This window comes from Bidens hawaiensis, unplaced genomic scaffold, assembly GCF_021521415.1.
Source record: "Bidens hawaiensis isolate Kalapana, Puna unplaced genomic scaffold, B.hawaiensis_p1.1 tig00010164_1, whole genome shotgun sequence".
NCBI lineage: Eukaryota > Viridiplantae > Streptophyta > Magnoliopsida > Asterales > Asteraceae > Bidens > Bidens hawaiensis.
In genome coordinates this window covers 234186-246257 of record NW_027491770.1, presented here as the reverse complement: position 1 = coordinate 246257, position 12072 = coordinate 234186, and the positions used below count along the sequence as shown (strand labels likewise).

The window sequence follows — 12072 nt, the reverse complement described above, 5'->3', positions numbered from 1 at the left end:
TAATTAATTAATGAGTTGAGTACGATCATTTGTGAGGGTGTTCAACGAATCAAATTTTGAGCATACGAATTATTCGAAATTTGAAATTCTGAAGCTGGATTGGAATTCGAAATAGATTCGACAAATTCGACTCGATTTTATTCGAATTCAAAATAGCCAATTCGATTGAAGTTCAATGTCGAATCGAATTCGAATGTATTCGATTCGATTTAAGTAAAAAATCATTTAATTTAATGCTAATTTCAAAACCACTATAAACTTGAGTTTTTTAACAACAAAAAATACAAGTTTATAAGAAACATAAATCATTCAAAGTTGCAACATCCTAAATATTAAAAGTGGTAGCATCAAAGTAATATGTATATTTATAATAAAAATGAAGAACATCCAACTTTTAGTCTTAAAAGACTTCTGTATTAATCTTTTTATTATTATTAAAATGCATACTTATAATGGTAATAAAATGTATAAATGAAATTCGAATCGAATTTAAAATCATAAATTCGTATTCGATTAGAAACTCATTAAATCAAATTCGAAGTCGAATTATTGAGAACCGAATTCAAAACTCGAATCGAATTTCGAGTTCCTCGAGTCCAATTCGAACATTGAACACCAGTCGCTAGTTAGATTGAATATTTCATTTCTAACTCAAAATATTACTAGGCATAAGAAGCTGATATAATATAAAATGGGTTATAAGTTAGTGACAACTATTTGATTAGATTGTTATAATAAATTGATTGATTGACTGATTAATATTGTGTTGTTTAGCTAGTATTAGCAGCTAGATGAGACAAGTGTAATTGAATGAGTTAAAATAATGATTAATGGCAGATTTAGGCATAATAATAATGATATGAATACGCCGGAAACCTAGAAAACAGTAGACGTGATAATAATCGATTATCATCCAAATAGAAAACAGAATATGATGAAACTGAGAAATAAGGACATACACACAACTGCAACTACAGATCGAAAATTAGGGTTTTGATAACGCAGAGAAAGTTATGTAGAAGGAGAGGTGACCGGATTTATACGGAGCCTTTGGGAGATGAATCTAAGGTTTTCGTTTTACCGAATATAATAAGTTATTATGGGCTCATGCCTTGGTCACCCGATTTCGGGGTGTTTGAATAACCTAATTTCTGAGTATGGGGTATGGAATCGTTCAGGTTTTTTAGTATTACCGAGTATAAATCGGGTTCGGTTTTGTATACGGGTTTTGGTACTGAAGTGGATATTCTATCCTTACCCTACGGATAGGCTCGGGTATGGATTCGGGTAGTAAAAACCCGATTCCGGGTTTTTTTCGAGTCCAGTTCCGGGTTCGGGTTTTTTGTGCACCTCTAGCCACGGGTTATCAATCCATAGTCATACCTACCTGGAGCCCACAACATAAAAAGAGGGAAAAAAAACGTTCGTGGATAACCAGAAATTCAATGGTAGGATAATAGTCTGCTATGGTTCTGACAATCGAGAAACAGCTACCACATCCAAACAAAGCAACAAGCGGATAAATTACCCTATTCTTATGCCAATCGATTATACGGCATGTCTGTTTGGTCATGCCATAGGACATTTCCTCCACCAAGCATCCTATATCGGGACATGTTGATTTCAGGCGGATATTAGTCTCTTAGAGCATTCTCATCCGGTGGGTTGAGAATGCTCTTACACGGCTGCACCCATGGCACAATTACCTAAATCGGAGTCCCTCACTAAGGATGTTGACAAGGCTAACAAATGATCGACCGGGCACAATGACTTATGAGTTATTGACTTATAAGTTTGCCAAGTTTTAACTCATTGGTTATAGTTCGGTTCGTAATTTTGGGCACAAGTCAAGAATGATGCTTGCGTTGGGAAATGTTGCATAGACCTGTCGAAGTACCCAAGATGGTCGATGCTGGAAGTTGGGTTGAAAGACAAAAGGCGACAGGGTGCATGCTCGCTCAAATAAGTAATTAATAACAAGATACACATGTAAATGTGTACACTTACAAGTACATAAGTATAAAAGATAAGAAAAGGAAGTTAGGTTAAAAAGAGAGATGAAAAAGAAGTTAGGTTAAAGGGAACGAGGACCAGAAACGTGGTGGAGTTGGCTCTTCAAATAGAAAGTAGCACCTACTATGAAGTGAGAAGAATTTGGTATGGTTTGCATGTGGACGGTGAAGTCCAATTTAGTATTTATAAATGACAAGCGGGGTCTAATTTCAACAAGTCAATCTAGTGTGCCATAAGCCGAGCCAAATTTGGCTCATGTTCGTTTACAAACGAGTTTTTTTGGAGCCAAGCTTTTTGCAAAATAAGCCACGAGCCTTTTAACATGCTTTAAGCACATTAATCTTTGAAAATAATATATGAAGAAACGTGGATCTACTCACTGGTAGCAGATCTACTTTCCTCGGGTGTGATTATACTATTTCACCGATGGTTCTTCTGGGTCTGTGTTCTTCCACCTACAAAATGAACAGCACCGTTACTTACCCCTCAGAAAGGGACAGAGGGGTCCTCTTTGGGGTAACCCTCCGGCGTGAGAATCAGTATATTTGTGGAGAAGATAATAATGTGTGTAAAGGAGTCTCAAGAGTATTGCTGAATAGCTGAATACCCTCTGATTGTGAGACTGTCTGTTTGTATGTAACTGATTGTGAGTGAATGTAATTCAATATGATTGAATGTGATATCACTGCTTGTAACTGTCAATGATTGAGTATGAATCTGTCATCAAAGTGGAGTTGATGATGTATTTATAGTGCTAGGGTTACCACCGGTTGGGCTCAACCTCGTTGGCTTCCTCCAATCGCACTGCGCCACATGTCCTCTGGGACACCTGGCGCTTTCTCGTTGGTTGTAATCACGTGGCAACACATGTGTCATGCTGAGTTGTCGACCTTTCATTTGGCAGCTGTCAACATCAGCATATTCTTACTCCTTAAAAAGATGCCTTCTGGAAGGTTGTCTGACGTGCACAATCAAGGTTGCCCTAATCCTGATTTGGATAAGGACGAGGTTGATTATGCGCACGTGTGATATGCGCCCATCCTGAGGATGCGCGAGGTCTTCTCTTTATTCTCACGCGCAGATATTTCATGCGCAAATGTGATATGCACGAGCATGTGATATGCGCCGCGCGCTGATGCGCTGCGCGCATATGTGATGTGCGAGCATGTGTGTCTGGGCAGATGTGATATGCACGAGCATGTGATATGCGCCGCGCGCTGATGCGCCGCGCGCATATGTGATGCGCGAGCATATGTGTGCCTGGGCATATGATGCCTGAGCATGTTTTGTATGCGCCATGCGCATAGGTTTTGGCTTTGTGCCTTCATAATGTCTTTATCTTGTGGGTTGACCCGCCTTGCTCGGTGTTGAGGCGGGTACATACCTCTTCAAGCCCCCCCAGTCTAATGTGTGTCTTATCTCGCGCGAGCGCGGTAAGATGGATATTAGATTTACTGATTTTTGTCTTTTAATGGGGTTTTGTCGTTTTCCTGGTTGCTTCCATCGTTGCGCGAAGTTCTATCCATTTGGTTGAAAACGAAGGGTCCAAACACGTGGTTAGTTGGTGGTGACGTGCGCCGTAAACGTGTCAGACGTTTCGTGTGCTCGAGGTGCTACAGTTGCTTTTCATGTCCCCTCACACAGCTGTCCTGAACACGTGTCGCGCTCGCATTGGTTAGCACCTGCGAGTGGGGGCGCGTCTCTGTTCCGTGGCAGGTCGGTTATATTTTTATGTCCCCTCAACAGTGTTAGGGAGACGTGTCGCGCCCTCGTTGGCTTGCACCCGCGAGTGGGGGCGCGTGAAATCCGATCAGCTGCCACATTTCTCTCTCCTGGGCCTATAAAAGGAGGCCCTTAGGAAATTTTTTATCTTCATCTTCATTGTTGATAATTTTCGAGTTTCTGCCTTTCACATTCTGATTTGAGTGTTTTCATCTTTTCGATTTCTCGATTATCTGCTGCTGCAGTTGTATGTCTGATAGTTCAGACTCGTCTAGCCCTTCAATCACCTCTGTTGCCTCTCGAAGACGCCGTGTGAAATCTGTGGTGATGTCGACATTGAAGCAAAAGGGGAAAGGGAAGAGGGTTGTTGAGACCACATCGGAGGAAGTAGGGAGGACCAAGGCCACCAAAAAGTGGAATGAAATCCTCTGCAAATTGAAGCAGGCCGATCTCGACAACCTCATCACCTCTCAGGGCTTTCCCACCCTGTTTGGCTGCATGTTGCCTAGGTCCGGGCAAACGGCGGCGGACCCGCCTGCCGGCTATATATCCCTATATAGCCACTTTTTCACCCACTGCAACCTTCGTCTCCCGATGACAAGGTTTGTGGGTGCACTGCTGAAGTTCTATGGGATTCATATATCCCAAGTCCATCCTTTTGGACTCGTGCGCGTGACTCACTTTGAGTTCATGTGCAAATCCCAGCGCGAGGAACCCACTCCTCGGCGCTTTCAATATTTTTACAAGCCCAAGATCCAGGACAATTGGATCTCTTTCATTCCTCGCAGTCAGAAGGTGAAGTGCTCCACTGTTTCATTCAAGAGCCTTCATGACTGGTCTGAGAGGTTCTTTTACATTAGGGCTGGTGTGATACCCATCCGTATGACCATGCGCTCTATCTCTTCTGCGCCTGCGGATGAGGGTGTCCTCAAGAACCCAACTGGCGCCTGGGTTAAGAAACTGACCGCCGAACTATCCCCCGCGAAGAAAATTTGCGAGGAGGCGCTGGTGGGGGTCGGCATGAGTAAGCTTTGGGCCGACAGCGCGCTTGAGCCCGTTATCCAAGTCGACGGGTTGTGTAAGTTTATCTCATTGCTTTATTTATTTTTTCTGCGCGAACATAATTCTTTTGCTGATATCACTTGACTTGTTTTTGCGCAGTCACCAAGGATTATGTCCTTGCCGCTTATGATGAACAAGTGGAGGGTGGCTCCGTCGCGCTTGGCGCTGGGGAAGTTGGTTTCCCAGATCGCTTCGATGAAATGTTCATCCCAGTGGATCTGGAATTTGACTTTGACAGTGACGCGCCTGGTAAGCCTTCGCACTTATGCTCATTCCTTTAGAATACCCAAGTTTATTAACAGTTCTGTTGGTTGTTTTTGCAGATGCGCTTGAAAACTACGAGCTGGAGCTCGCGGAAGAGGAGGAGGAGGAAGAGGAGGCGCCCCTACTAAAGCGCAAAGCTCAGGGGAAATCTGGCGCAGGGGCCAGTAAGAAACAGAAGAAAAATGACACCCCTGTTGCTCATCCCCATGCTCAAACGAAGGGACCTAAGGAAACCCAGGTGTTTACCACCAAGGTTTCTTTAGCTTCCCTGCCTGTGAGAGTGGGCAGACCTCCTGTCCACTTGAGGTATGGTGGCGTCACCTCCTCCGTTCGCGCGGCTGAAGAGAGAAGCAGTGCCGCGCCTGCAACAGGTATACTTTGTTTATCTTCATCTGGCTGAATTGTTATTAAACCTTTGCTCCTTTGAATGTTTGCAGAACCGGCGACGGTAGCAGATCAGCCACAGGCGCCACAAGGTGCTGAGGCTGCGCCGGGGGCTGCTTCGGAGTCCCCTGTTCTACCCTCTGAAAAGGGTAGAATGAACTTTATGGCGATGTTCGCCGCGCGAACAGAATTGCGCCAAGGTATGTTTTGCACACTTGTCTTCTTTATTTTTCTTTTGGATTCAGTCATAAACCATTTTTCCTTGTTGATTTGTTCATAGGAGTTGTAGATGGCGTACAAGTTGCTGGCGACACTCCTGGCGCCGTTGGCGGCGCCGCTGGTTCTGGTCCTGCTCCTGCTAGTGCTGATTCTCCCCTTATTGGGGTTACAAAGGAGCAGGAAGCCGTATTGCGCGCCGAACTGGCGGCGTCGAGACCTCCCTCGCCTCCTCCTACGCGCAGCCCTCTCCGCGATGCTGGTTTGGAGCCCCCCAGGTCGCAGGAGAAGAGGCCTATTCAAGAAGATGAGGAGGATGAGGGGGCTCAAGCTGAGGACTCCTTGGGAGACCGCGCCAGCCCTACGATGCCACAAGTCTTCGCAGCGCATACTTCTGGTGGGGCTGGCGCTGACTTTTCTGCTTCATCCCCGCAGGTATGTTTTAATTTGTTGCTCCGCTGCGCGTACCTCCATATAAGTATGTTTATGACTTAGAACATTTCTTGTGTTTTGTAGGAAGGTGACCACGTTTATCGCCCGAGATGGAATATTAATGAAGACAGTTCCTTCCAATCCATGGGCGTATGCGAGGACTTCTGGGCTCATGCCGTGCCTCCTACTGAAAGGAGGTATCAGGAGGAGCGCACCCGCGCTGACTTGCTCAACGATCACATTTTCGCTGGGTCAGCTTTCTTTGCTGCCTCCCAAGAGCTTCATCGCGATTATATTAAAGTACGCGATGCTCTTGTGGCAGCCCAGCAAGAGGCTAAGGTGGCTGCCTGGAACCTTTCTGATGCTCGCGCACGAGCTGAGAAACTCCAGGCGGAGCTCAGCGAAAACCGAGCAAGCGCCAACACCGCCTATATTAAGCGCGGGCATGAGCTCCAAGCTGCGCGGGAGAAGCAGCAGTTGGCGGAGGCCGAAGTTGCCAAGTACGCGCGTAGAGTGCGTGTCATGGAACAGCAGGCTGAGGCGCGTGACCAAGCTATCGTCCAGAGTATCACTGAAAAATCATCACTGGAGAGCGAGGTTGCGCGCCTGAAGAGGGAGTTGGCGGCCGCGCAGGCCGATAGAGATGAGGCCTTGGCGCCAATGAAGAAACGTGGATCTACTCACTGGTAGCAGATCTACTTTCCTCGGGTGTGATTATACTATTTCACCGATGGTTCTTCTGGGTCTGTGTTCTTCCACCTATAAAATGAACAGCGCCGTTACTTACCCCTCAGAAAGGGACAGGGGGGTCCTCTTTGGGGTAACCCTCCGGCGTGAGAATCAGTATATTTGTGGAGAAGATAATAATGTGTGTAAAGGAGTCTCAAGAGTATTGCTGAATAGCTGAATACCCTCTGATTGTGAGACTGTCTGTTTGTATGTAACTGATTGTGAGTGAATGTAATTCAATATGATTGAATGTGATATCATTGCTTGTAACTGTCAATGATTGAGTATGAATGTGTCATCAAAGTGGAGTTGATGCTGTATTTATAGTGCTAGGGTTACCACCGGTTGGGCTCAACCTCGTTGGCTTCCTCCAATCGCACTGCGCCACATGTCCTCTGGGACACCTGGCGCTTTCTCGTTGGTTGTAATCACGTGGCAACACATGTGTCATGCTGAGTTGTCGACCTTTCATTTGGCAGCTGTCAACATCAGCATATTCTTACTCCTTAAAAAGATGCCTTCTGGAAGGTTGTCTGACGTGCACAATCAAGGTTGCCCTAATCCTGATTTGGATAAGGACGAGGTTGATTATGCGCACGTGTGATATGCGCCCATCCTGAGGATGCGCGAGGTCTTCTCTTTATTCTCACGCGCAGATATTTCATGCGCAGATGTGATATGCACGAGCATGTGATATGCGCCGCGCGCTGATGCGCTGCGCGCATATGTGATGCGCGAGCATGTGTGTCTGGGCAGATGTGATATGCACGAGCATGTGATATGCGCCGCGCGCTGATGCGCCGCGCGCATATGTGATGCGCGAGCATATGTGTGCCTGGGCATATGATGCCTGAGCATGTTTTGTATGCGCCATGCGCATAGGTTTTGGCTTTGTGCCTTCATAATGTCTTTATCTTGTGGGTTGACCCGCCTTGCTCGGTGTTGAGGCGGGTACATACCTCTTCAATATTGATATATAACAGTTTTTGAAAACTCTATATGCAAACATCATAAGTTTTAACTCCCAAGTCAGTTAGCTCTTCTTCCCTAATGATGTCAACACAAATTACTAAACTATGCCAATTCGTCAACAACTCCCGTTAAAGAACTTCAAAACGAATTTTATCCTTTTTTATCACCTATTAAACTCACGATACAAACTAGTAATGCAAAATAAGTTTCACTCTATGCGTTGCAAACCCAACCTTGGTCACGTGTCTAGTGGTTATTAAGTTTGTGTAAATTACAACACTAAGTGTGATGAAAGTATACATTGGCCACATAATTGAATATTTTCACTTTTACCTCAATTTTGAAATTTATTAACTTATCAGTCTCGTCTTTACATTTTTAACTAGGATTGGACAAGGACCTAAAGCTTGAACAAAAAAACAATCCAAACTCAATCAAGTGCACATATAGTATCATTCAACAATCGATCAATCTACTTCTCATTTACACCAAATTCTTGATCTTTTACACCAAATGCAAATGTCAAATCAACTCGGCTTATCGATCAACGACTATATGCACAACAAACAATCAACAGCTTACCAAAAACAACAAGTCTAATGAACTAGTCTTAGCTCGTATGGTTGGTCCTAGATGCATTACAAAACACACAACTATCCAACAAAATCTTACTAACAACGCTCCCTTCTTCGATACGATACCCCCGACTTTGCTTATTCCAAAGTTGAAGCGTATAACTCTGATTCTTAATCTGCCCATACACCCCCATTAACCATCTCGAATCGCTCTCGTTTTTCCCACCACGAAACAAAACCCGAACATTAATCCAACTCACTGGATAAAACGCACTCGGGAGCAAAACAGTAAATTTGTACCCGGGCCGCCCTTGTAACCGCGAAACCACCCGGGAAACCATGTAAGGACCATTATGCCCCCATTTATTCCCATTGAAAGTCAATGAAAACTCTTCAATAAACTTGTAAAGCAGAGGATGCATTTTGTCGAACACCATGACTGCATTATTCAACCTGCTCCAGTTCTTCGAATTCGGGTCCATCGTCTGCGCCCCGATCGAGTTCCTCACCTTCGCGAAGCTTCTCAACACGATAACATCAGCGTCGATGTACACGCCGCCGTACTTATACAGCAAACAAAGTCGAAGCAGGTTCGATAAGTTCTGACCAAACGGAATGGTACCCGTGTGAATTTGACCTCTGATTAGCTTCGAAAACCACGATTCCGCCATCGTGTTCTTGAACAAGTAATTGAAATCAGGCGAAATCGATGTGACCCGAAGCCCTTTTTCGATAAAGGGTGCTAGAATCTGTCTTCCTTTGATCGAATCAAGAGAGTTTGAAAGAATTAACAGACACGAGTTAGGGTTTGACTTGAATACGGATTCAATCGAATGAATTGACCGTTGATTAAACGAGTTTCCAGACGATACCCAGATCATAAAGAATCGAATCTTGCAATTAGACGTTGAGTTCTTGTTGTAAAAGAAACTGTTTACCCTCGCCGGAAAGTCTTCTCTCCGGCGGGAAGAGCCTAATCCGGCGAGTAGTTTCAGAAGCTTCTTGTTTCTGTTTTCCGAAAAGTTTTCGGATTCGATATCGAAAGCGAGAGATTTACGTAAATGCGGCGAGTTGTATGGTACGGATAGGAAATCTCCGGCGCCGGCGAGAAACTCCGGCGAGTGAGTAGGTGGTGAAATTGGAGATGGGTTATGTTGTTTTTGAGAGATTAAGTGTCGGGATGGCGAGCGGAGTGAGGGGATGTTGAGGGAGAAGATGGAGGCGCCGTTGAAAGAGAGTAAGAGGAGGAAAGCGAGAGAGATGAAGGCGAAGAGAGAATGTTTCTTGTTGAATTCGGTGGAGGCGGGTTTCATCTTCAACATGGTGGTGGTGCTTCAATGGCGATTGGCGGGAAAGGTTTTAAAAATCTGGTTTGGTTGTTGTAGAATGTAGAGAGAGAAGAAAGTTTGATGATGCGAAGGGAAGGGATGAGAGTTTTCTATTTATATTTGATGATTTATTATTATTACTAGCTTTTCAACCCGTGTATTACACGGGATTTATCAAACGACATAAATAAATAAGGTCTGTTATTTTATTTCAATTTGTGATTGTCAAAATAATTATGAACTAATTTAATGTAGACTTAAAGGAAAAACAAACGGGTTAACAAAAATTACTAAAATAGCTTGGTTTTGGAAACGTCATGTGTGGATTTGCAAGAAATTTAAAAAATGTGCTAAAATTGCGTAGTTGCTCAAACATTAGGTATGAAAATGACACTATATTATAAAATCCACACTTGTTATAACCCACTTGACAAAATAATTTTGACCCATGACCCATGGATAGCTAGAATGAATGAGATGAGAGATTAGAAATTATGAGAAATGTAGGCTTGTGTGGGCACACAAGGTTAGACCGAATAAGAAACGAGGGGATGCTATATGGAACAGATTGTTGGGCCATTAAAAAGACACATGCGCGTAAGTTTGAGGTAGCAGAGATACGGATGCTAAGGTGGATGTGTGGGCACACAAGGTTAGACCGAATAAGAAACGAGGAGTTTCGGGATAGAGTAGGGGTAGCTAGTATATCAGATAAAATAAGAGAGGGCAGATTGAGATGGTTTGGACATGTAAAAAGAAGACAACAAAGGGATCCCGTTATATCAGTGGAAACTATCCTTGTAGAGGGGAGAAGGGGTAGAGGTAGACCCAAATTGACTTCGGATGAGAGGATTATGTATTATTTGCTAGATTTGCACCTCTCTGAGGACATGGTTCAGGATAGGACCTCCTGGAGACGTAGAATTAAATTTAAGGACCCGTAGAAAGAGAGGTTATTTCTTGTTTTAACTTTGTATTATATTATTTTCAATATTAGTATTTTCATTCTATATTTATGGTATTATTATTATTATTATTATTATTATTTAGTCTATCTATTATAGATGCTGCTTAAATGTTACCACTAATTTATTGTTCCTAGTATAGTATTTATTTACTACTTTTTTCTTTTATTTTTTATTTTATTATTAGTATTTTATTTTATTTTATTATCTACTTACTTTTGAGTTGGGGGTCTCACTAGAAGCAACCTCTCTATTCTTAGGGATGGAGGTAAGGTCTGTCTACATCCCACTCTCACCAGACCCTACGGATAACGTTAGTTATTTGTAGGACATGCTGGGTATGATTGTTGTTATTGTTGTTGTAGGCTTGACACCTAAGCATCAACATTTTCTTTTATTAGTATTATAAGATACGATAAGATAAGATGTAAGATTATTATTAAGATGAACAAGGTTAGAGATTACCATAGTGTGATTTTTGTTGGGTTATGGGTCCAACCATTAACTACGGTTTTATTGCTGATAATTGGGTACTTGTTTAAGACATGATAATACATGTTAATCAAAAAATGTGGTATGTGATTTTTTTTTATTTTCTTAAATAATTAAAATTAGTATGTTAGACTTCATTATTTACCCTTATTGGTACATGAAACTTAAAACTGTCTTATAGTCGTAACATATAAAGTGGTTAAACGAGTTGTATTCATGTTTGTTACTTGTGTTTAGCGCATCGTTTTGAACCTGTTAAGATACGAATTGTCAGCCTTAAGTTTTATGGTTCGTAAATCGTAATTACAATTCACATACGTAGATGCGTATTAACAAAAATAATAAAATAGTGTTAATGGATATTAAACGGTTGGTTCGGTATATTCGGTCGGTTCTAAATTCATGTCATACCCCGCCAAGGCGAAAACGCGGGCATGTGACGTCATGAATATCGTAAGCATATGATTATTACAAACATAGTAGTATTAGGATACCATTAGTTTTCAAAAGAGTTTTACAAACCACGAGATGTTTTTAACAAGATAAATATATATAATAAGAGATTTCTCGTATATGACCCATATATCAATTGGGTTATACATCTGAAATCCCTCCAAAATAGGTATCCTAATTATGCATCGAGTTCCCGATTCTATGATTTCCTTACAAGCTTGTTAATTCCCTGAAAAAAAACATAGATTTTAAAAGGTCAACACATAGGTTGGTGAGTCCACAAGTTTTAAGACTCGAAATAAAATCGCGTTGTTTATAAAACTTTGAATCAGTTCACAAATAAGTATACAATAATTATTGAAACAAATACGGTAATCCTTCGTAGAGTGCGCTAATTCTGCGAATTAATATACGACCCATGAGCCTATAACTAAACCACGACTTATATCCTTTTTTCCCTGTTCA

General features: G+C 42.6%; 1 protein-coding gene across 1 annotated transcript; it reads right to left on the bottom strand.

The window, feature by feature from the left end:
- Positions 1–8404: 8404 nt before the first annotated feature.
- LOC143534427 (uncharacterized) lies at positions 8405–9682 on the bottom strand. Its single transcript, XM_077028923.1, has one exon. It carries the CDS (start codon positions 9680–9682, stop codon positions 8405–8407), a length of 1278 nt encoding a protein of 425 aa, XP_076885038.1.
- Positions 9683–12072: the final 2390 nt, after the last annotated feature.